At 43.8% G+C, this 24086-nt stretch overlaps 1 protein-coding gene across 13 annotated transcripts in view; it reads left to right on the forward strand.

Moving 5' to 3' along the window:
- Positions 1-23189, forward strand: part of MYO9B (myosin IXB) — a 384903-nt gene extending 361714 nt beyond the window's left edge. For 6 of the 13 annotated variants that reach the window (XM_086946942.1, XM_086946943.1, XM_086946948.1 and 3 more), the window contains 11 exons: positions 6821-6929; positions 8202-8275; positions 8896-9088; positions 10616-10744; positions 11294-11399; positions 12152-12283; positions 13630-13753; positions 14584-14631; positions 16671-16804; positions 17188-17315; positions 17444-23189. In XM_086946942.1, the coding sequence (XP_086803068.1) occupies positions 6821-6929; positions 8202-8275; positions 8896-9088; positions 10616-10744; positions 11294-11399; positions 12152-12283; positions 13630-13753; positions 14584-14631; positions 16671-16804; positions 17188-17315; positions 17444-17946 (1680 nt within the window). In that variant the 3' untranslated portion in view covers positions 17947-23189. Of the gene's footprint in view, positions 1-6820; positions 6930-8201; positions 8276-8895; positions 9089-10615; positions 10745-11293; positions 11400-12151; positions 12284-13629; positions 13754-14583; positions 14632-16670; positions 16805-17187; positions 17328-17443 lie in introns of all 13 variants that reach the window. The other 7 variants (XM_086946950.1, XM_086946953.1, XM_086946952.1 and 4 more) reach the window with 3 other exon arrangements.
- Positions 23190-24086: the final 897 nt, after the last annotated feature.

Genomic DNA, 24086 nt, shown 5'->3' on the forward strand with positions numbered 1-24086 from the left:
ATTCCTGGAAGGGCTGAAACGAGTCATCCCCCCCCCCAGGACCCCACCGGCTCCTGTGTGGAACCTCAATGTGGTCCTCACCAGATTGATGGGACCACCGTTTTGAGCCTCTACACTCCTGTGAGATTCAGTTCTTGACATGGAAAGTGGCCTTTCTCATTGCCATCACGTCTCTACAACGTGTTAGTGAGCTACAAGCGCTCACGATACAAGAGCCATTTATTCAAATTCATCCTAACAGGGTAGTGCTGCGCACTAACCCTAAGTTTCTTCCTAAGGTGGTGTCGCAGTTTCATGTCAATCAAACCATTGAACTACCCACATTCTTTCAGAACCCTGAAACAGTAGCAGAAAGAATGCTCCACACGCTTGATGTCAAACCAGCATTACTGTACTACATTGACAGGACCAAAAGCTTTAGGAAGACACAACAGCTATTTGTTGCCTTCTCAGCCCAGCACAAAGGCAACCCCATTTCCAAGGCAGGAATAGCCAGGTGGATCGTTAAGTGTATTCAGATTTGCTACCACAAGGCTAAGCGCACTTTAACGGTCCCCCCCAGGGCCCACTCCACACGCAAGTTAGGGGCCTCCATGGCTTTCCTAGGTAATATTCCTTTGGAGGATATTTGTAGAGCAGCCACGTGGATTACACCACACACCTTTACTAAACACTACTGTGTAGATGTGCATTCCAAACAGCAGGCAGCTGTGGGTCAGGCTGTTCTTAAAACTCTTTTTCAGACTTCTGCAGCTGGCAAGGGCGGCCGCCGTTAATGGAGGGACTGCTATGTATTCTATGCACAGATATGAATTTAGCAGCCCACATGCCTCGAACTGAATATGCTACTTACCAGTATGCATCTGTTCTTGGCATGTAGGGCTGCTGACATTCATATCGCCCGCCCTCCTCCCCGGCGCCCGTAGCGGCTGCAGATTATTTCTTGCATTCAATCATTAGCATGGACATCATTTACACTATTTCACTCCATCTCGGCCACAATGGCTAAAAACAATCTGGGGATGGAGTCGATGCCCATGCGCACTGTAGTCCAGGGGAGGAGCCACCTATCTCGTGATACTTCGAAGACTCTTCCAGGACAACAAGGTGCAATCATCCGGACCCAACACTAGGCGGCGATCTATGCACTAGATATGAATGTTAGCAGCCCTACATGCCAAGAACAGATGCATACTGGTAAGTAGCATATTCACTTTCAAGGATGAGGTAAAGAGAGTAATGCCAGCAAGGATTCCTCCTGCCTCACTTTGGAATCTCAACATTGTTCTCACAAGGCTCATGGGTCCTCCTTTTGAACCATTGCATAAGTGCCCCTTGCATTTTCTCTCATGGAAATGTACTTTCCTCATTGCGATCACGTCACTCAGGAGAGTTGGTGAGCTACAGTCATTAACCTTAGAAGAACCCTTCTTTCAACTACACAATGACAGGGTAGTTCTAGACACCAACCCTAAATTCCTTACAAAAGGGATTTCTGCATTTCATATCAACCAATCAGTTGTTACCAGTCATTTTTCCTCAACCTGATTCTGTAGCAGAACGCTCTTTTCTCACACTTGACTTTAAAAGAGCTTTATTGTACTACATAGATGGAACAAAAGATTTTCACAAAACAACTGTTGCATTTGGTCTGCCTCACAAAGGTAATCCCATCTCTAAATCTGCTATTGCAAAATGGATTGTTAAAGAGCCTCAGATTTTCTACCGCACGTTGTGCTAAGAGAGTCTCCTTTGAGCTCTGCTCACTTAAACTCTATTTGAGGATTTTTTCCAGCATTTTTATTCAGGATTGTTAGGTGTTTCATCTAGAAATGTCTGACAGAGAGAAGAAAGCCCTTTTCAAAGCTTGTGCCACCTGTGGCAAGGAAAGTCTGTATGTGGAAGACAGGCATAAGGACTGCATTTATTGCCTGTATCCAGATCATAAGGCTGCGGAATGCAAGAACTGTTGCACCTTCTCTTCAAAGACCCTCCAGGACCGTGAGGGTCGCCTCCACACTTGGCTCCAGAAATTAAAGTCAAGGAAGGAAACTCTGTCAAGTGACAGTGAAGACTCTTTATCTGCAGCCTCATCTAGAAGGTCAGTCAAAAGGGGTAGGGTTTCCCCTTCACCTTCTTCAGAACGTCCAGTTAAGGCCTCAAAAAAGACCCCAGTGAGTCTGAGAGCCGGAGTCCTAGTAAATATCCTCACCACGGTGTAAAGGAGAGGAAAGGACTATCTACAGCTACAGCAGTGGTGGAGGCTGCTAAGACGTTCAAGAAGCCCTCTTCTCTGGCATCTGAGAAGTCAGAGAAAGGTTCCAAGTCGTCAACGACGCTGCAGAAGACTCTGTCGACGAAAGCTTCTAAATCACAGGTGGGAAAAGTTACACCGTTGACAGGCTCGTCGACGGTGCAGTCAGCGTCGACGGTGACGTTGATGAGGATGTCGACGAAGGTAACGACAGCGACGAGGATGTAGTTGACGGTGGTGGTGACGACAGTGTTGTTGACGAGAGCTTCGACGACTATGACGACGGCGGGAGCGTTGACTACACCCATCTCGTCGTCAATTCAACTGTCGACGGTGGATCACTATTTCCTTGAAAAGGACAACACCGGACATGACTTCCCCAAGGAGGGTTACCATCTTGCCACCCGCGCTGTTACTTGAGGAAGAGGAGGGTTCTGATGGAGGTGATCAGGACTCTTTTGGCTATGCACATAGTCCTTCTCAGTTGTTGGTGAAGTGCCAAGAGACTGACTCTGAGGGCGAGTAACTTCATGAATGCTCTCACCAGCAGTCTTATCGACGTCAAGAGAGAGCAGGGCAGGAGATGGTGTCAGTTCCTTCTTCCTTCTTGGCAGATCTCCATGGCATGCCGCCTACTGTTCCCTCTGTCCCGGCAGTACAAGCTATACCTGCTCCCACGGCTTCCATAGTTGTTTCTCCGGAAATGCCATCCCAGGTGTTTGCTCAGCCACAGACACCTGTTCCAAGTTCACCTCCAGTGATCCAGGACATTCATGATGATTCCTCGGATAGAGATCAGGATGAGGATAACCGGCCTAACCAAGGTGTGGAATGTGATGATTACCTAATCCCGGACCCAGCGTCTCCTAGTCCAGACCCAGTGGACTCTCCCCCGTGGATATTGGTAGTTTTCACAAGCTGATGGAGAGAGCATATAGTAGGTTCAAACTACTTATGCCTTCTGTACAAAGTGTTTCCTCTATGATTTTAAGGAACCCTATAGGAAGGTGACCCGGTCAATACACATTGTTGACCATGTCTAGGAGGAGGGTCTAAAGGCGATGAAAAACCCAGCTACGGTATTTCCAGTTTTGCCACGCCTGGAAAAGAAATACAAGGCCCCTGAGGAGGGTCCGGCGTCTTTAACTGGGCAGCCGAAACCGGACTCTGTAATATGGCAAGCGACACAGAGAAAGTCTTGTAACCCTTCGGCACCCCTGTCAACTCCTCCTGATAAAGAGGGCAGGCGCCTTGATAATGCGGGGAAGTGATTCTCCTCTATGCCAAGTCTTCTGGTGCGAGCGGCAAATGCATTGGCGATCCTTGGCGGGTATGATTGTCAATTATGGTGTGATCTATCACCATATTTGGACCAATTTCCCCAGAAGTCCAAGGGGGAGGCCAAGAAGATACTGCAGGAAGGGGAAGCGACATCGGCAGAGGTGATAGATTGTGCCATGGATATTGCCACCACGGCTTTCCGTTCGCTGGCTGGCGCATCGGTTCTTTGTCGCCAAGGATGGCTCAGGGCGACCTGGATCAGACCGGAGGTCCAAAATAAGATACTGGTCCTCCCTTTTGATAGTGAGGCATTGTTTGGCAAACACATCGATGATGCCCTCCAAAAGATAAAAAAGGATACGGAGACGGCTAGGTCTCTCGGTACTCTTCAGTATTGGAAGGCTCCTTTCAGGGGGGGCCAGAGGAAGGAGTACTACTTCATACAGAGGCTCGTACCAACAACAGAGGTACTCTTCTTATGGATCAACGTCTCAATCGTATCGACAACCTTACCAGCAAAAACAAGGCCAAACCTTGTCTTTCTCTAGGTCCAATGCTAGAGGAAAGCAGAATCGCCAGGGACGTGATACTTCCAAGAGGCAATAGCGGCGTTCTGGCTCAGACTGCTGTACCCACCTCCTCAACATCTGTAGGAGGCAGGGTGTCTCAATACCTCCACAACTGGAACGGATAACATCAGACCATTGGGTGCTCAACATCATTCAAGAGGGCCAAACATTGGAGTTTACTCAAATACCACCTTCCAAGCCCCCTGCTGCCATTCCTTCGAAACATCTGCGTCTCTTGCAGCTCAGATGATCCTCAAAGGAGCTGTGGAGCTGGTTCCCTTATCTCAAAGAGGGGAAGGATTCTATTCCAGGTTCTTCCTGGTAAAGAAGACGCTGGAGAAGTGGCACCCCATTTTAGATCTCAGGGAGCTAAACACCTATCTCATTTCTCAATCCTTTCGAATGGTCTCGCTCCAGGATATCTTACGTCTCATCAATCCAGGTGATTTCATGGCCACTCTCGATCTCGAAGATGCGTATTTTCACATACCCATTCACCCAGCTCACAGGTTTCTTCGATTCACAGTAGCCAAGAGGCACTTACAATTCAGGGTTTTACCCTTCAGGCTTCGCTCTGCCCCGAGTATCTTTACCAAGATGCTGGCACCGGTGGCAGCTTTCCTAAGAAAACAGCATTTTCAGGTCTTCCCATACCTGGACGACTGGTTGCTGAAGGCCCTGTCCTGGGGGGCTGCGGAGGAAACAGTCAAGGCATGCACGAACCTATTCAGGAACCTGGGTCTCACTCTCAATAGGGAGGAGTCGTCTCTCCTCCCTTCCAGGACAGCACGTTTCCTGGGAGCTATCTTGGACACGACTCTCGGCAAGGCCTTTCCATCCCTCGAAAGGCAGGAAAAACTGAAATCCATGGCGCGTTCGTTGAGAAAAAGAAAGTGTCTTTCAGTACGCCCTTACAAATCCCTTCTAGGAGTGATTTCTTTATGCATTCCTCTGATACCCCAGTGCTGACTGCGGATGCGATCTCTTCAGGAACAGCTAGACAAGCAATGGCGGCAGATTCACGGCTCATTAGATTACAAGGTGCTAATTACTGCGACAATGAGAAAGGCAGCCTTGTGGTGGGCGAAGGAAGAAAACCTATCCCAAGGTCTATCCTTTGTAAGCAATCCAGCTCCTCAAGTGGTAACGACAGATGCCTCGCTGGAGGGCTGGGGTGCGGTGCTTCAGGATCTACATGTCAGCGGGCATTGGTTGCCCCAGCACCGTCATTTTCACATCAACCTCCTAGAACGAAGAGCAATCCGGCTGGCACTTCAAACATTTCTTTCACAATTGCAGGGGTCGGCGGTTCTCTTCCGCACGGACAACTCCACGGTCATGCACTACATAAACAAGGAAGGGGGTACCAGATCTCTTCCATTATCCCAGGAGGCCCAATAAATTTGGGAATGGGTGAACCTACACAGAATATCGCTACAAGCAGAACACCTGCCAGGAGTGCTAAACGAAAAGGCGGACAGACTCAGCAGGCTGTCGTCAGTCAGCCACGAATGGGAACTGAACCAGACGGTCTTGGAGGAGATTTTTCATCGGTGGGGCAAACCCTCAATAGATCTCTTTGCCACCCCGATGAACAGAAAATGCCAGTTTTACGCAAGCAGGTTACACCATTGAGGGTCGTTGGGGAATGCGCTTTCGATAGCTTGGTCAAGAGCATTTGTGTACGCCTTTCCCCCCATTCTGTCAAGGAACAAACTACAGAGTTTACACTATCCAGCCAATCAAATGCTATAGAAGTGTACAGTGACAGTTCACAAGTTCAGATGCTTGCTGGGAATGATGTCATCTTGTATTCATCTGATCCCATTCTCTTTCCACCATATGAGACCATTGCAGGAGGAACTTGATAGCCACAGGCTTTATTTTATGATCAGATTACTGTGGACACGTGTATACAATAGACTTCAACATGTATTACGGCAAGGCATGAAGGTGCCCTATGAACAAGCAGCTGGTCTTCCTCCAGGTTTATTGCTATTTCTACTGTCATTTGTATGTCAATTATGCACATGTAGTGCTGTAAAAGCAAGTCCATTCTTGTATCTTTGCACTCTGCACTAAGCTCCAGCTCAAACAAATGTGTTCTTAGTTTTCCATATACTGTGAAGGTCACCAGGTCAGCTTTCAGTGTCTGGTCAGAACGCAGTCAGTTCGTAAGAAACTCCTCCTTCCCAACTTGAAGCTTAAATCTGGCAAGAATGCAGTCAGCTGGAAGACATAATGCTGGCTGAATGAGCAGCAAAGTTCTCGTGGACACTGAGGGACAAAAACTGATAAAATTATGGAGTACTTAAAAAAATATCTTTTTTTTTGTAAAAAAATATCTTTAAACTTTTGCAGGTTCAGTCTATTGTCACCTAAAACAAGTGGGTGGAGTGTAGCTTTAAAATTGCATGTCACATTGCAGCACTATATGCTCCGCCTCTGCTCCTGCTGCAGCAGAGATAGGTCGAGCGAATATACTTTATTTACATTCTCAAGGCGCAGTGTTTATGGCTTGCAGCACTCTGCGAGTAACGGAAAGATTAATGCACACGATACGGTCACTAATAGAGTATTAAAAGTAACTTTAAGGACAAACATGCAGTTGCGTTAAGGCAGCTTCTTTGCATGATGAGATTCCTTTGGTTTTCATTCAGAATGCTTCTGTTTACGATAATTCATTTATTTTCTCTTGCCTGTCTTCTGTTTGCAGACGGAGCATTGCGGCCACGTTTTCATCCACTATCAAGTTAGCATAGGCCAGTCATGTGAACAGTGCCAATCCAATATCTGGCCCATGGACAAAGTGTACCTCTGCAGAAGTAAGAATTGAATTGTTTTTACAGGTTTCTGCCACAGTAAAAACTGCTACTGTCTGTCGAATGTAACTATTGTCAAATATTTATGAAAGGAAAGCCTGAGAGGTGAGCCTGTTCCTGCTAGTAAATTAGAGACAGTAAATTCAATTCAACCTAATGTTTAAGTCCTGTAGGTGAGTGAAGAAATAAATAATGAAGCCTGTCTGAGCAGTTAAAGAAAGTAGCAAATCACTTGGTGCTGCTTTGGAGCCAGAACATTTTATTACCACAATTTTAAAACATAAATGCTCATTGGAACATGCTGGAGAAATGTGGGAGTCGGATCGCTTGGTATTTGGGCATTACCTGGAAATATATACCCAGATTTGACGAGCTGTAGCCAGGCTTAGGAGACTCAACATGCTCCTTGCACTCTGCTGTCTTCTCTGGTACCTATTGCAACCAGTTAAAACATCCTGCTCCTACGGCTGGTGTCATTCAGTGACTCCAAATGCAGGGGGAGCTAAGGCCTTCTGGGTGCTTCTCATTTTCCAGGGTTCTTCCCCAAGGGTGTCTCAGCCCAGTGCACTCTCATGTGCTTGCTCCATGTCTATTAATACTGAATGTCGACAGCCTCTGGAGGTGCACACAGACGCGGGTCTACCTTCTTCTGCAGCTATTATTCAGTGACAGAAGCCACTGAGGGAAAGGAGTAAGGGGTTTACCAGTGGCTGCTCAGTGGTTTACATCTTTAGAGGTACCTGGAAAATGACACGCCAACTATCCCACAGCCCCCCGTATCCACCCCCAACCCTTTCTCCCTAGAAGATTGGGGCCATCTAGGAACAGGCTGACTCCAAGGAGTTAAAGCTGTATAAAAAGTTTTGTATTTATATTTTTGGCAGCATCTTCCATTTTTACCGGTTCCCTCATTTTAGGGAGCAATCTGAAGAAGACATAGTGGTGAACACTGCCTTTGAAGTGCAAAGCAAAATATTTGTTTAGTTTTTTTATTCAGTACTAGGTCTTGTGGAAGGTGGACCGGTGAATCCACTACAGGGATCTGTACTGGATCTTGTGATTACAGTGGATCTCCTCCAGTCAAGCTTCTGAGATAGAATATAATGTCTCCATATAAATGTCTTAAACATGAATGTAACATCTCAGATTGTTTCCCTTGTAACAGTTGATTTGCTGCAGGTGTTGGGTTGTAGGGGTGAAAACTCATGGTGGTTATTTGTTTAAAATGCGAAACGCAGATGTGGACTACCCAATTTTTATTTTCTTTCTCCCTAGATTGCACAATGATCTGCCACAAGAAGTGCACACTGAAAATCCACAACTGGTGCGTCTCATCTTATGTCCGTAAGGTATATATATCTGCTGTAAACTAATTTGTGAGTATCCTTGGCAGTTAACGGCTGTGAGTATCCTTGGCAAATGGTAGGGGCCCATTGCATCTTCACTCCCTTCAAACCCACTACATTGGCCAGTTGGTTAGTTCACCACCTTCAGAGAGATTTCTAATATACAATGTACAGTTTTGACTCCCATTAGAGCCACCTTAGTATCCCATGTTTTCTGCCAGGCGAAGTGAGTAACACTGAGCTGTGTAAAAGTGAGAAATGTTCTGTGTGTGGTGATATTTTGCTACGTAATGGATCATATTAGTAAAATCATTGGTGTTGGCTGATTTTTTTTTTTTGCCTCAGTTATGATTTCCTAAAATATTTCTTTGCCTAAATGTTCTTATCTGGGCATGTACTACACAATGTTTTTATCTATGGGTTTTAAGTACAGATAAAGCTGTAAGTATTGTATATTGTCTACTACCACTAGGTTGCATATAGTTCCCAACTGTTGCCTAAATAGAGCAGCATAACCCCTACAAGTGAGTACTCGATTGGTTAACCTGCACACAACAGCTCGTAGTTCACACCATTATGGATACAGATATACTCTCATGACTTCTTCCCTTCTCTTCTTCCAGAGCGAGCCGAACAAGGATTCGCGCCACTTTGGGGTCGAGGTGTCTGCTCTGACCAGTGACCGTAAACCTGTCCCCATTGTGATGGAGAAACTCCTAGAGTACCTGGAGATGCACGGCCTCTTCACAGAAGGGATCTACCGGAAGTCTGGAGCAGCCAATCGTATGAGGGAGTTGAAGCAGTCCTTAGAGAATGGTAATGCCTAGTTTAATGTTTTTGCAGGTTTTTTCCACTGTTCTGGTCGTAGCTTAAAACTGCTCAAAATTTGCCTCACCGGCTAATCTACAGGGTATGGCCACGTTGCTTTTAGATGTAATTGGTAAGTTGTGGTTATGTCAGTCATCTACCTGAACGTGTGTTGTTCATGATTGGGCATGTAGAAGTAGCTGCAAAACCCCGTTCTCACAGTACAATTGAGATGCAATGCCAGGTGGTACAAGTAACAGAAAACGGCTCTGGTGTCATTGCATTAGGGCATCATTTCCACCAAAAGTGATGTTGCCTTTCCATGTGGGGCAGACATTCATGAGCCTCACTTTTTTCTCTACGCCACATCCCACTAAGAAGGAAAAGAGCTTGTACCGGTTGGACCCCAAGTGGGCCCTCGGCTTTATATCGATCGGACCAGGAAGCACCGGATGGATGATCAGCTTTTTATGGACTTCAGTGGTGTTGAGAATGGAAGAGCAGTCCACAAGGACCTTAGTCAGCTGAATTCATTCTCTGCATTATGGCTTTGTGTTATGGCATGGATAAGGAGCTTCCTGAGTGCGTTCAGGCTCATTCTACCCGAGCGAAGGCCAACTTTAACAGTGGTGCGACGGTGCAGGACATCTATCTGTACACCCCTTCCCCAGGCAGGATTCACTGGATTGCAGGGAGGGCCAGTTGGCCCACTTGATCCTGCAGGATTTCCGGTGTCAAACTGACTCCTTTGACCTTCGCACCTTTTAGGAGGTACTAATTTTGTATCTATTCAAAAAGTGAAGTCTCTATGGTTAGATGTATCCATCAGACAAACAAGTTACTCACTTTTGGTAACTCTCTTCTATGAAATACTATTCTCTAACTGCAGACTCATAACTGAACCATCATCCTCCCCGTTCCGTGGAGTGGACTTATAGGTATTAATAAGGTTCCATGTTAGATTCTGCAGAGTATCACTGTTCTTTACTGGTACTCCTCCTTTAACGTTACAGTGCAGAAGGTTTTCTTGTAAACTGATGTCTTCATACTTGTGGCTGCTACATATGGCTCGCCGCTGTCACTTCAGGGGAAGGGAGCGAGGCAGCTACGGTGGTCCAACGGCATCAGCTATTAGCGCATGAGGTAATTTGCTGGAAAACATTTCTCGATCCAGCATGGTGCCTGGGAGAATTTTAAAAAGTAAGGAACCTTTGGTTAGATTGACTGTCCACAGAAACAGAATTCCAGCAGGTAAGTAGCTTGTTCATTTGGACCCAGAAATCTACCAATTCATGTATCAGCAATTGACGATCCCTTCGCTGACCCTGGACGTGCTGCTTAATCATGTTTTGCTGTGTTGAAGTCATGCATGATTGAGTTGTGTATTAAAATAAACTAAGACAAAACTGATGGAATGTTTAGAATTCTAACACTACAAAGTCTTGATACAGTGTGTTTTTTTATTATCTAAGGAACATTGTTATTGTCGTTTTTGATCACCGGTGCTGATTTATAAACCAGTCATTCCCTTTGCAGATCCAAATTCCGTAAAGCTTGAAAACTATCCAATTCATGCGATCACTGGAATCCTGAAGCAGTGGCTGCGAGAGCTGCCGGAGCCGCTTATGACTTTCAGCCAGTACAATGACTTCCTGCGGGCTGTGGGTATGTTTCTTGGTGATGTTTTTCATTGTCATGCTTTTGGCCCTTACAATGGCCACTACTCTCTTTGTTAAAGAGCCCTGTGCTTCTGTCTCAACTAGGCGCAGCCGAACAGGCAAACGCACAGACCTCTTCAGAAGGTAGTCCATTAGCCTGAGTAGCTAGTACCTAAAGTCAAAAAAAAGACCTGCTGCGAGAGGTGGTGGTGTTAGTTATTAGCCAATAAAAATGTCTTGTTGGGAAAAAGCTGGAAATGTAGTGCTTTTCTTCAAAAAGAAAAAAGGATGTATGAGTCTTTGATGTAATGCACACGATGTGGAAGTTGCATGAAGAATTAATTATAACTTCCTCTTATAAACATGTTTGAGGATGGGAGCGCCTGTTGTGGGACATTAGTACAGCAATCAAGAATTACGCTTTCATTCTCGGTGATTCTGCATACGACGCTGAATTTGTGTGGCATTTTGCAACTGTCCTAGTGCTGAGCTGTGAAGGCTTTTGGCCATCTCTCAATAAGTTCCCCATAGTCCACCCTTCTCTCTCCTTTCACAGAGCTCCCTGGAAAGCAGGAACAACTGTGTGCGCTCTACAAGGTCATAGAACAGCTCCCGCAGGTCAACTACGACACACTGGAGCGGCTTATCTTCCACCTCGTCCAGTAAGAGCTTCCAGCACAATTCTATTTTTTCTTTACTTTTTATATTTTAAGTCCGGATCCAAACTGAGATTCGCGTTCTCATGACCTGCATTGTTTGCAAAACTATGTATCTGTACAATTTTATGTATTGTTTATCATTTATTGTTAAAAAGTTATTTAGGTTTTACTTGAATTCCTCAGTCCCAGGAAACAAGTCCGCACAATGCTTAAACATATCTTTAAGTCTTGTCTCGCAGCATAACAAACTTATTGATACAATAGTCATGCCGTCTTATGACTTGCTCACGTACCGCCATTGTTTTGGTCTCTATGTCTACCTTAATCTGTAAACCAATAACTACTGCAATGCAAATTTTGTGAAGCGCTCTGATGCCTTCGGTTCAAGTTTGCCCTATATAAAACTCTACAAATAATGAAAAAATGATGGTAGTTAGGGACATTTTACTACAACAGTTGCCGTTTGTCTGTAACATTTCTCCTAAGGGAGCATTTTCCAGAGAGCCTGTATCCTGTGCCTCTATACAAAGAGGGTTGACTGGGATGGGTGGGTTTATGGGGTGCGAGAAGGATTCTGTTGCAGAGAATCACACATTATCTAGTGTCTGAAGGCCTCTCGGGTAAATTTGGTAACTGTATAACTCTTGGGTGTTGGCATGTCCAAAGAGTGGTTGCTGGTGCTACAAACACAGGCTGCAATTTTCATAAAGACTTAATTGTTTTAATTTTGCTCTCTACTATTTTTACGTTTACAGAGTAGCTTCACTGGAAGATGTCAATCGTATGACTCCCAATTCTCTTGCTATTGTCTTTGCTCCATGTCTTCTGCGATGCCCCGACAACTCAGATCCGCTGACCAGTATGAAGGACGTTTCTAAGACCACAACGTAAGTGTGAGAAAAAAAATATACGCTGGGAATCAGGAATGCCCTAAAAAATTGGCATAATCGAAGAGAATGGCTTGTAGCAGCACATCTTGCATGAGCACGTAACCATGAGGCAGTTTTAACGAAAAAAAGGCTGCCTAAGGGAACTCTGATGTTTTTAAACTATTGAGTCTCAGCAAGAAGCATATGTCTTGGCTCTCAGCTGCCTAACTCTGGGTTGTCATGGAGACTGAGACCAATAAAAAGGCAGTAGTGATTTTAGTTTTTTCCAAGTGTAATGTCATTCTTCAACAGAACAAAGCCCTCCTTTGGGCCTTCAGTTCAGTCAACAAAGTCTAGTGTTTCCCCTCTTTTCACTCTCGTGGAATCCCCTCAATTTTAAACTTGACTTTTATTTTAGAAACAAAACTTCTTATGATGGGTCTTTTGACATAAAACACACCCGCAAACATACATTCACACTTTTTTTTTTTTTCTATAAGTTGATGAAACTTTGCTCTGTTCACCAAGTCAGTAAATCATGCAGAGCCTGGATATACTGTAACGAGAGAGGTGTGTTAACATTCAGAGTGTTTCCTTAACGAAGTTTATAGTGTTTTTGCAATCATTTGGCAAACTTTGTGCACCGCATGAAGGTGTCAGCGTTTTCTAAAATAAATTGTTTAAATAAAAATCCACAAAAGTAGATTTGGAATAAAAACATCTAAGCAAAATTACAAGTCAGTTGGATAATTATCTTAAAAGTATTTTTTCCCGGATAGTTTATTTCCAGTAACACTCCCTCACAATCATTTTCACCCACAGGCAAAGTTTTATCAAGTTTACAAAACGTACCTACCTTTGCAAAGTTGATTAACTTTGCAAAATGTGATGGTTGATTTTTTCTTTTTTATTTTGCCTGCTACCACATAAAACTAAAAAAAAACTCAAATTTAATGGATCTAAATTTCTGATACTTTTTGTGGTTTGTGCCTCTCGACATTTAACCTTTTGTCTGTGCACACTGCAGAATGCCATAACACCTCTGCTTTATGGGTAATTTTGCAAGAAGCCTTTGGAATCCAAGAACTGGGGAGTGATCCTCATTTCTCCATTTTTCATTTCCTCACCCACGCCACCATTTCCTTCATGTTTTCCCTACTCTATTCCTGTTCACTTTCCCACTTACCAACTAAATGGACATTCTTACTGCTGCAACCCTGTGCTCACTTAATTATCCTGAAGTTCTAAGTGCTGCAGTTCAGCTCTCTGACCACCTCACCATTTACCTTAAAGCCTTCAATTCCCACATCTCATGCCTCTTCTTACTGGCAGATGTCTAACTGCTGATGTCCCCATCCCTTCAGGTGCCTTGAGATGCTGATCACGGAACAGATCCGGAAATACAAGATCAGAATGGAGGAAATCTCTCAGCTAGAGGCCGCAGAGTCCATGGCAATCCGGCGGTTGTCCTTGCTAAGACAGAACACAGTAAGTATTGAAGTTAATCATTTCATAGTAGCTCATTCGAGTAGAGATTCTCTAGTCGAACCTGTTCATAATTTCCCTTCATCGTTGTGTTTTTTTGTCTTCACAAATTATATTTTTCAACTAATAGTTTATAACGTGTTTTTTCATAGCCCAAAATGCATTGTACTTGTTTACACATTATGTTCACAATGAATGCCTCAGCTAGTAGGTACTATACATAAGATTGTTTGAAATAGTTCAAGGTGCAGCACATACAGACATGTTGAACAACCAGTGCTGATTCCAAGCATTTCTCTCTCATGTGTTAGCATTAGATCAACATTCTTTCCACATCCATTTGATACATTCCTCACATTTTAAAGATCTGTTTAAGTGTTCCACTTCAGCAGCTGTCTATTCCCAGACCCTCAGATTGTCATGTGTCCTAAACTAAATGGACAACCCTTTCTATGATGAAAGTCTTGAACTTTGGACTGTGTCATAGTGGTTTGTGTGTTGTGAGAACTGACCACTGTCGAAGTTGGTATTTCAAACCGGGTCTCGTTTAGACACGGTGAGAAACCAGGCAAAAGTGGTACCAACCCTGTACTTTATTGACCTCCTGTTTAAGCCTTAATGTATGCTCTGTCGCAATCCGAAGGTGAGAACCCACATGGTGTTTCCCCCTGAAGAAGTTAAAGCACAGCCCTGCTTTGTGAATTGTTTAATCCTTTGCCTTAAGTGATCTTTAGCCATACGGCGCACAATAAAATGCCCAGCATTGTGCAGAATTGATCTCCCTGCTTGATGATGTATGTTGGTGAATTGAATCTTGGTTCTTCTCTCTCTAGCTCTGGCCTCTCCGCCTCGGTTTCTCTTCTTCTTTGGAGGGGTTGCTGGTAGGTAAATGGCCTAGTGAGTCCCTCTTGCATGATTAGTCTGCACTCTCTATCCCACCCATTACAGTTTGCCTTGAATGCTCACATAGCTACTAGTGCATGTCGTTTGTAAAGCAAGCCTGCATGTCCTGTAGCTTTCCGGAAGCCCCCTACCTCTCCTCCATTGTAGGCAGTCTAAATTATTTGCATCACTCAGCATGTACTTCTTTCAAAGGTAGGATTAGGCAAAGTTTCAATTCATCATTTCACCTTTTTTGACCTGGAATATTAACAATGGCTTTGTCAGGTTAATATGGATTTTCTAAATGGGAAGACTGCTAAAAGCAAAGGATGTCAATTATGGGATGATGAACTCTCCTTGTCCACAGCATTGCATTGCACACCGATGGTTGAATGGTTTGCAGTAGATGTCATATCTCTTGGCTCTCCACAAAGCCTCTCTTACCACCTCTCCAAGGCTCCATTTACACTCTTCCCTGAAAAAGAGAAGAGTGATTCTGGGCAGGTGCCCACCCCTCCTCATGATTCCAGAAAGCATAGACTCCGCCTTTAATTTCATTCAGCCTTCTCACGTGCACATACAAAGCCCTACACAACACAGGACCAGAATACCTGGACGGCTGCATACACTTCAACCAACCACCAGACATCTGCGCTCTGCCTCACTCTCACACACACCCCGCACCCACCAAAGCAAAACTGGAGTTTGCTCCTTCTAATGTTTTGCGGGAGATATGGACCAACCTCCCGCAAAACATCAGAGCCTCCTTCTCACTTCTTGAGTTCTGCAAGAAGTTGGAAGACCTGGGTCTTCGTGTAAGCACCGTGGGTACCACAAATCTGCACACCTCCCCAAGCACCTGGATATTCTCGAGTGATTAGTGTGGTATACAGATCACTATAACATAACCTAACATAAATGAGGAACACGCTCATACTGCAAAAAGCAGTGTGTAAAACAAATTGGATAATTAGTTTATTGTAAGAAAATTCAGTATATTTAATTACATACTTTTTACTTGCTGATTAATAAAATCTACCTGTCCGTCTTACTGTTAACTGACAAATTTGTCTTCTGTCCCTTAAAGGTGTTCCTCAGTCCCATATGTTTTTTATCAACAGCTGGTTTCTATGTGCACTGATCACATCATCTACACAGACTTCTGACTGGTTTCAGTGCACCGATTGAGCCCTGGCTTTACTATGTGTTTCTTGAATGCCCATCTATGACACTTTATCTGTCTCTAACCCTCGTACATTTTTACACCCTCCCAGGTTTTGCTGCAGCAGTGGAGCGAGTCATAGGTTGTCTCCTATATAACGTACATGTAATGTTACATAGACATGGACTGACCTGTAGGGAAGTCTAGACGTAGAATGAAAGTACCTGCCTCTGACAAGCCAGTAGTGCCAGGGCCCAGTCCATCAATGCATGCAGAGCTGGTCTTGTAGCTGATTCTGCCTGTCCACGTTTCCCCATCTCTTGCTGTTCCCTCTCTGCAAGGATGTGAAAATACCTGCCCTGAGCACTTTCAGATGTGCCTGCACTACAAGCGACACTAAGATTAAGAAGCTTCTTGATCAGGTTTTTTAACATGATTTCAAATTGGTTCAGTCCTCCTCTCTGCCTTTTTAAAAATTCGTAACTTTCCAGGTGCCCTGTTCTAGGTCCAACTTTGTTTACCCTTCGCTTTCAGCAATTTTTTAAAGTAATATTTATTGCTCCTGAATTGTCCTAGTGACCACACAAGGCAAAACACCATTTTGTTCACAACTTTTAACAATGTCTCCAAGTGTTTCCGGTTACAATAATACACAATGTAAACAGTCTCTTGATTGTACCCTGAAAGTTGCAGTCCCTGGTAAGAGATAGGAGGTACTAACTCTGGCTCATTTTTTAAACATCTTGCTTGTTTTAACTAACCTTAGAGAAGTGTCTGAGGTTGGCAGTAGAACTTACATGAATACAATTTCTCAGGCAGAATAAACAAAATAACATTTATAGTCTACTAATTTCTCGTTTTACTTCTATTTTGCAGGGTCGGAGTCCCAAATCGAACGAGAGTGTTATTCCGGAGCTAGGGTCTGTGCAGGAGGAGGACCCATCAGAGGTTGAGGTGGATCGGGAATCTGAAATCCTTATTGAGCGAATACAGTGCATCAAGGAAGAAAAGTGAGCATAGATCCCTAATTGTAGCTGTTGCAAGAATCACAGAATGATGTATTTTTTCCCATGTTAAGCTGAAAAACTTTGGCCTTGTCCGTTATTTTATTTCTATAGTATTCGTGATTCTCTACCTCCGCACCCGCTCCAATTCTGAATACGCTCTCTCCACTACAACCTCCCTCACTACCCACAACCCTCCAGTCCTGTGAAAACATCAAGGGTCATGCGCCTTAAGTCATAGCACTGACAGTTTGATGGAAATGGAATTATTTAACTGTAATACTTAGATATAGCCAGAGCGAGGAGCTATGCCTGTCATAGAGAGGTTCATTGGGATAAGTACTTTTCATGCAGTGCCCCTAATAGGCTTTGCTCCTTTTTTCTTTCAGGGAAGATATTACCTATCGTTTACCAGAGTTAGATCAACGAGGTTCGGATGAAGAGAACCTTGACTCTGAGGCATCCATTAGTACGGAGAGCTTGCTAGACGACCGCACTGGGCAGGTGGACAAGGAAGGTCAGTATTAAGGTAGTGTGTGTTTTTCTTACCTTCACATTTTTTATTTATCAGAATTTGGTTAAACTTCGTACTTTTTTCTGGGCTTTGTGAGAATTCTCAATCCGATTTTTGCTTTTATATTTAAGGACACCCGAAGATCTGTGTACAGTCATCCGGCTCTGATGTCGTTGTTTCCTATCCTGATGCCTGCTTTTGGCCCCCTAGTAGTGTCACACCGTCCAAAAACACTTTGGCACTGCCCAGCAATTCCCTTTCACTGGATCAGTCAGACTTGTCCAACAGCACCTCTCCTCTGCGTCGTCGGCCATCGTCCTTCTTGGCGAAAATGAAGGTACACCGAAGAAACCCAGTAATTCCAGCTTCGAATATCAAACTGCCATATGGCATTGTTCGCTCCACTGAAAGCTTGGGTAGGGCCACAGGTGCCAGTGCAGCAGAACTAGTGGTGAGGCGCCGGGATCAGCCAGCCCGACGGAAAGACAGTGTTCACTCGGTGTACATTGCCCAGGGGACAGAACCAGGTCCAGCAGAGGAGCCGTTTCAGGATTATGAACCAACAGCGAAGTTGAAACGGCGCTTTTCCGACCCCTTCTTGCACGTGCCTTGCGTCGAGGAATCGAACCTTTGAAGCACTTAAAGGCACAGTTTAAGAATTCACATTAATTCTTGAGACCAAAATACAGTTGACTATGGTTTCTTCTGGAGACCAAAAGACGTTGAACAGTTCGCTGAAAATAATCTCTATTTCCACATTTGTGCCTTTCTTTCTAGCAGGAACAAATGAGACCAAACTTGAGTCACTTTCACCAACCTTTCGATCTCCCCAAGTTTTTTCTTTTTTTTATTTTATAAAGAATTTATTTTTTATGCCTGGTTGTTCTGATGTTTTTTAACATTGTTACATTGTTATTGCATCAACCGAGGACCAAAGTCGACAAAATATTTATTCCATTGAGATGGGAATAAATGCCTCTCTGGTAAATGTGGTGGCGGCGTTGAGGCAAATCAGAAGCTTGGGCAGTTTTCTTTTGTTGCATTTTTGATGCACTCTGGCGTATTGAAGCACATCTAGTAGGGTACAGTGTAACACAGCACAAGGCAATCCAACGTAATGAAGCTGGGGGCCTGTGGAATCTCTCAGCTGACCTTCTCATTGGCCAGGTTAAATGGTACTCCTAGAACTAGACATGATGCGTAACTGAAGCCCATCACTTCCAGACCGTGCCTGTTACACTCACAGAAGGTTACTTATAAGCCGGCTGTGCAATTCTGAACTGGTCTCAAGCGGATTCTGTTGCCATAAATGACAAGACTTTCTAGATCAAGAATATTATTCTGAAACCTGTGAGGGAAATGGTTACTGCCGCCTTATGACATCCTCACTGTGCTGAGGAAAGTGCAAGCCCTTTTGAAGTGATACATAAGAAGCACTTGTATAATGGGAGGTGCAGCGGGGGAGGGGGAGGTTGTGTCGATAATATAGCACATCATGGAGCAGTTTATGTATTTGGGTAATTTCCTACTAATGTGTCCTATTCTGAAATGATTTGCTGCAATAAGCAATCTTACTATTTTCAAGTATTTCAGTTTTTTTTTATTGCTTAAACATCAACATTTTCCAAACAGTTCCTCAAATGTTTGCGGGCACAAATTTGGGCCTCTGTCGTTTATTTACAGACGATTTGTGTTTAGTTCCAGAAGGAGAGGCGCGAATTTCACACATGAGCAGAATCCCATGGGAATATCTAAGCCATTCCAAAAGTAACAGACAATTGGCGAGAAGATGGCCTAGTGTGATCCTGCTCCCCGCCAGGAAATAAGATGTTCCAACTGCTGCTCATCAGCAGATATAGAATATTAAACCCACTCTCGACCCCATCTTCTTATCTAGAGGAGCCACAAAGAGAACAATTCAGATAAAAGGTTTTCATGTTTGCCGTTTTATTTTTCCTACTGTGTGAATACATCTTATTGGTGACTTGTCATACCTCCTATGAAGTATCCAATCTGGTACGCCATTTGGTGTCTTACAAAGCTCTATGTTGGTAAAACAGATCATGACCACTGCCTGAGTTCTCTGTTTTGAGATGTTTGAACTGAGCACTGCCGGGCTTGCAAAGAATAACGCACACATTCTTTCTGTAGTTGCTAATACACGAGCAGCCAGCTCAACTGTATGAGAGGCAGGAAGCTGCACTCTGCTGCATATCCATGAAGCATTAGGACCCTAAGCCAGATTTAGTCCTCATTGATGAAACTATGGCATTAAGAAGCAAAATCACTCTTGTTCCTGCTCCTTTTCGTTTTTGGAGGCCACAACTGCTATAAAATGTCCAAAAGAATTCAATCAAAAACACAGAATCGGCTAGTTTATTTTCCTAATTGTAGGACAGGTTGACTATCACCGACTCTTACACCTTCGTTGTTAGTAGGGATTGTGAATCCGTAATCAGTTGCCTTTTGAGGAGAGTCCTTTTCATACCACCACATCGCCCTTTTCATACCACCACATCGCCCTTTTCTGCAGTTGACACAGACATCATTTGTAAAGGCTCCCATTACATTCTCCAGAAGAAGGCTATGGAATTTACTTGACCAAAACTTGTGTCCACATCTGTAGAGAGGAAGTCGAAATAGATGATTCTCTTTAAGGCAATATTATAGGGAAAAACATTCCCATTAACCTGCTCTCAGCAGTTGAGTGTCATATTGGAGTAATTGCAGTTGTCAGTAGTCAAATTGACCAGAATCTTTCAGTGCTGCAGCCAAAGCTATACGTTGGCTGTCTCTGAGAGAAGCTGTTGCTATTTTAAAACTTGCCAGTTCTAGAAGATACCATTGTTTCTTGACTCGGTGCACGGTGTTCCGCAGATTTAAAGTATGGCACTGTGTAATCTTACGGGTCTTAGTCCATATTTAACATTTAAAGTTGATGTAGGTATTGTTAGATGGTTTTCCCGACAACCTAGCTTAACAACACAAGCGCTTGAAAAGCTTATTGAAGGCAGACATTTTTCTATCTAGAACAGATAGAGCTGAGAGCTATATTACCTAGATTAAAGAATGTGTAAATGTCTTCAAACTGAGATTAGATACATCAATACTACAGAGTACATGCTTTGTCTTTCAGAATTAATCTTTTCTCTGGAAAACAGTGGGGGTCTGGGCAGTGAGATTTAGTCCCTAAAGAAAGGTAAGGCCAGTTTGCTGCCTGGCTTATTTTCTGAAATGCCGGTGAGGTTCCTGACCAACAGCACTTGGTATTGTTGGAGGTGGTAACCAACTGAGATTTGGGACGGTACCAGTGCACCATAGCGCCTCTCCTTCATCCTCGACACCGAGGGCTCGGTGCTGCTTTGAGTGTTCTCTCTTTCTAAGGCAAGTCACAGTTCTTTGTATACTGATTCAAAGAACGGCCTTCATGAACTGCCATGCCTCTTTGCTACTGTGTGCCAATGGTGTGTCTAGCTAGTGATGTGGCTACTTGTATATGGGAGGGCATAGACTTGCCTTGTAGCTCACTATCAGCCGCTTTATTTAAACCAGAGTCCTAGTTGTAAATTACCTCTGTGCCAAGAAGACGGAGTATTCCGTTTTTTGTTGGGTAGTTTTCAACCATGCTGGCCAGTTTGCTGACCTTTCACAGAGGGAAGACCAATGTACGCCGCATCAACAAGCTAGTGTGTTAGTCTGTGCTTTCCGTTCAGGTTATTGATTTTGGAATGAAATATCTGATTTCTGCCTCATTCTCAACCAGAACAGAGCTTTCACTGTTGTAAAGTGGTGAAAGATTGTATCATCTATTTTGCACTGTGAATTGCGTCTATATTCTGATGCTGTGTATTATTCTGCCATCAATTGGTTGGGTCCGGAAACTGTAAAACTGTATTAAAATGTAAAACTTTTTTCTTGTGGACATTGAATACTGCAACAGTATTCCAGTTGCACAGCGACCTGCCCCGCTAGCTTCTTCAGTGAAGGCTGGAGCTCTGCTGTTTATTTGAAAGTCGGTCTGTTTTAAGACTAGACCACAACTCTGGCCAGCGCCTAAGCCTCATGCTAGGGCTACATTCCTGAGGAGCCCTTTTTTGAAAGGCTCTCTAGATCCAGAAAAAACACTTCACTATGAGTATTTCTTCTATGTCATTTATGCCTCAACCAGCCAGAGATAGGAATTTAATACTGGGACCCAACCAAGGGGCCGAGGATATGTCAGTATGCTTTTTCTTTTCACAATTTAAAGTGCTCAACTTTATTTCTTCTAATCAAAAGTGTTAACAAAATGTATTTTAAAAAGATAAGATTCACATACAAAAAAATAATGGACACCCAGACTGTAGGTCACAATGCAAGGCTGGAAGCACCAAAATGTATCCAATATTTGCATAAATATTGCTTTGGGTAATTGCTTAAAAACAGAGCTGGTTTTGTGGTTTGGCATTTTGATCTTGTGTTGCAATATTTACACAAAGGCTGACCGGATGTTTACAAAAATTTCTCTATGTGCACTCAGGACGCAATAATGTGCCTGCATGCATTTCAAAGAATGACAACATTTGTGTTGTATGTAGGTAAACACACACACAGTTGTAAAGAAAGAAGTCGTCATCTGAGAAGAAGGCATCAGTTTGAAAATATTCACTTTTCTGATAATAGACTCTTCGTATATTGTCTGCAAGCTTTTGTCTTCAATGAAATCATGAACTTTGAAAAATGTGGCTGTGTACAGAATTCAGGAACCCTGCATAGTGGTGATGCTGTCCCAAGTTCACGAATCCAGGAGAGATTCACATATCGGCTAAGACATTTGTCTTAAAAATAGCTCTAAACTACCCGAGGCTGACAAATGAGGGGCAAGCAGACACCAACTGGAAAGTTCAAGATGAAAGAGGATTGTCTGGGAAAAGGGCCTTTTGAGATGCAAGTGAGGTCAGCTTTTTACACACATTAAAGAATAAGGCTCACAAACCGCTCATGAATAGATGAAAATCAGAATAGCAAACGTTTTGGAAGATAAAAGGTGAGCCGCTTGCATTCTGGTGAACATTTGGTTTGTAAAGTCTCTGCCTCTTATTCTCCGGCAACTAAGGCTGTGTTTGTTATTAGTAGGCATTCATCTGGTACACAGGCCATTTTTCTGTGCCAACACAGTGTTTTAGCAAAAGGGGGACCATAGAACCATGTGTGAGATCAAGGCCTCCAACAGTTGAAGAGTTTTGCAGGTGTTTTGTGAGATATAACACTAAAGCAACTCAAGACGCCATTCCTTGTCTGGCCTCAACAAGCTTAGAATCCATTTGTTCCAACTGTAGAGATGTCTTGCAAGAAACAGAAACGTACACTTATTAGAGCAAAATGTTTAACCAGACCGTACATTTAAAATGCCCTTTGACTCTTCAGGTGATTGCGGTCGTAGTATTGTTGATTTTGCTTTTGCCCAAGTTGTTGGAGGATATATTTTGGTAGGTGCACCAACCGTTCTTCGCCTTAACATTTCAACCTTTTTCCCATTTCATGGTTACACGTATCAAAATGTCGACGTACAAAAAGATTTTATAAACTATTTTTGAATGAAAGGTATTAAGTGTGATATCCTCGAGTCCAGATTTGGGTTCCCAAGAAAGCATTGGAATTGTACATTCCTTTTGAATGTTCATATATTTTTGTCTGCAGTTTATTTCTATATTTTTTTGATCAGGAAAATTGTTTCATTGCATTGCCATCTGCATATTGTCTCAGCTCTTTGTTGTCTGGGAGAGTAATAGTTATTTCTGAGAAAATGCCTGTAACTAAATGTTGTGTGTAAAGCGGCCGTATTACAGTGTTTAACTTAATTTAACTTTGTAAAATAAAAGACAAAATGTAAGAAAATTTACTGTTGTTTTTGCCAGCAGTACTGGATTTCTTTGATAACAGGAAGCGCAATTTCTGTACAGCCCGCCATTGCATTTGCAAATGATGTTTTCTTTTCAACAACATGCCCAGTGTAGAGAAGGAGCCAATACTGAAGTGTGGGATGACTAAATTTCTTTTATTAGATGGTTTATACAGCAAGTTCAACTCGTCACAAAATGTGGGGTAGGGTTCCTGCAGCTGATCTTTGGTAAGTATCCACGGCTTGATCGGTATTCTGTTCTCCTCACTGTCTCGCCAAGGGGTAATGCAAAAAGAAAGAAAACATGGCGGTTAGCTCACAGCTCAATAACCAATTCTGGTTATGGGGTAGGGTGTGCGGGTAACATTCGTGAGGAAGGAATAGACCAACACCATATGTCTCAGGACAGATCACTACCCCGATAAGTGCGGTGCTCAGTGCACAAAAATGAAATGGTGCCCTTAGGATAGTCCCTCCCTCCTCACTCTGCTACCCGGTTCCCCACCTCTTAATTCCTAGTAGGGTTCTGAAGCAAGCCCGTACCTGGTTTAGCCACACGTCTTCCTGAGCGTGGCTGGGCGATGCGAGGGGACGGTGGCCTCCTGGCTTCTCCTGCGGTGGAGTCTCCGGTACGTTCTCTCGACCTTTGGCTCGGCTATCAGCTCTCCCGGCTCAGACGTCCTCCAGGTCCGTGGCTCCGCTGCAAACACTCCCGGCTCCGCCGTTCTCTGGGTCCGAGTTTTCAGTCCGGTCTACCTCCAGCAGTCTTCCTCTCCTCTGCTCCGAGTCGCGTTGAACCTCCCACACGTTCGCGTCTTCCGGGTCTGCCTTTCTTTCCCCTGAGGCCAGTTCTGATAGGCCAACAAACTCAGTCATCATAGGGGTGGAGTCAA

Source organism: Lissotriton vulgaris, chromosome 12 (genome assembly GCF_964263255.1).
Source record: "Lissotriton vulgaris chromosome 12, aLisVul1.2, whole genome shotgun sequence".
Lineage (NCBI taxonomy): Eukaryota > Metazoa > Chordata > Amphibia > Caudata > Salamandridae > Lissotriton > Lissotriton vulgaris.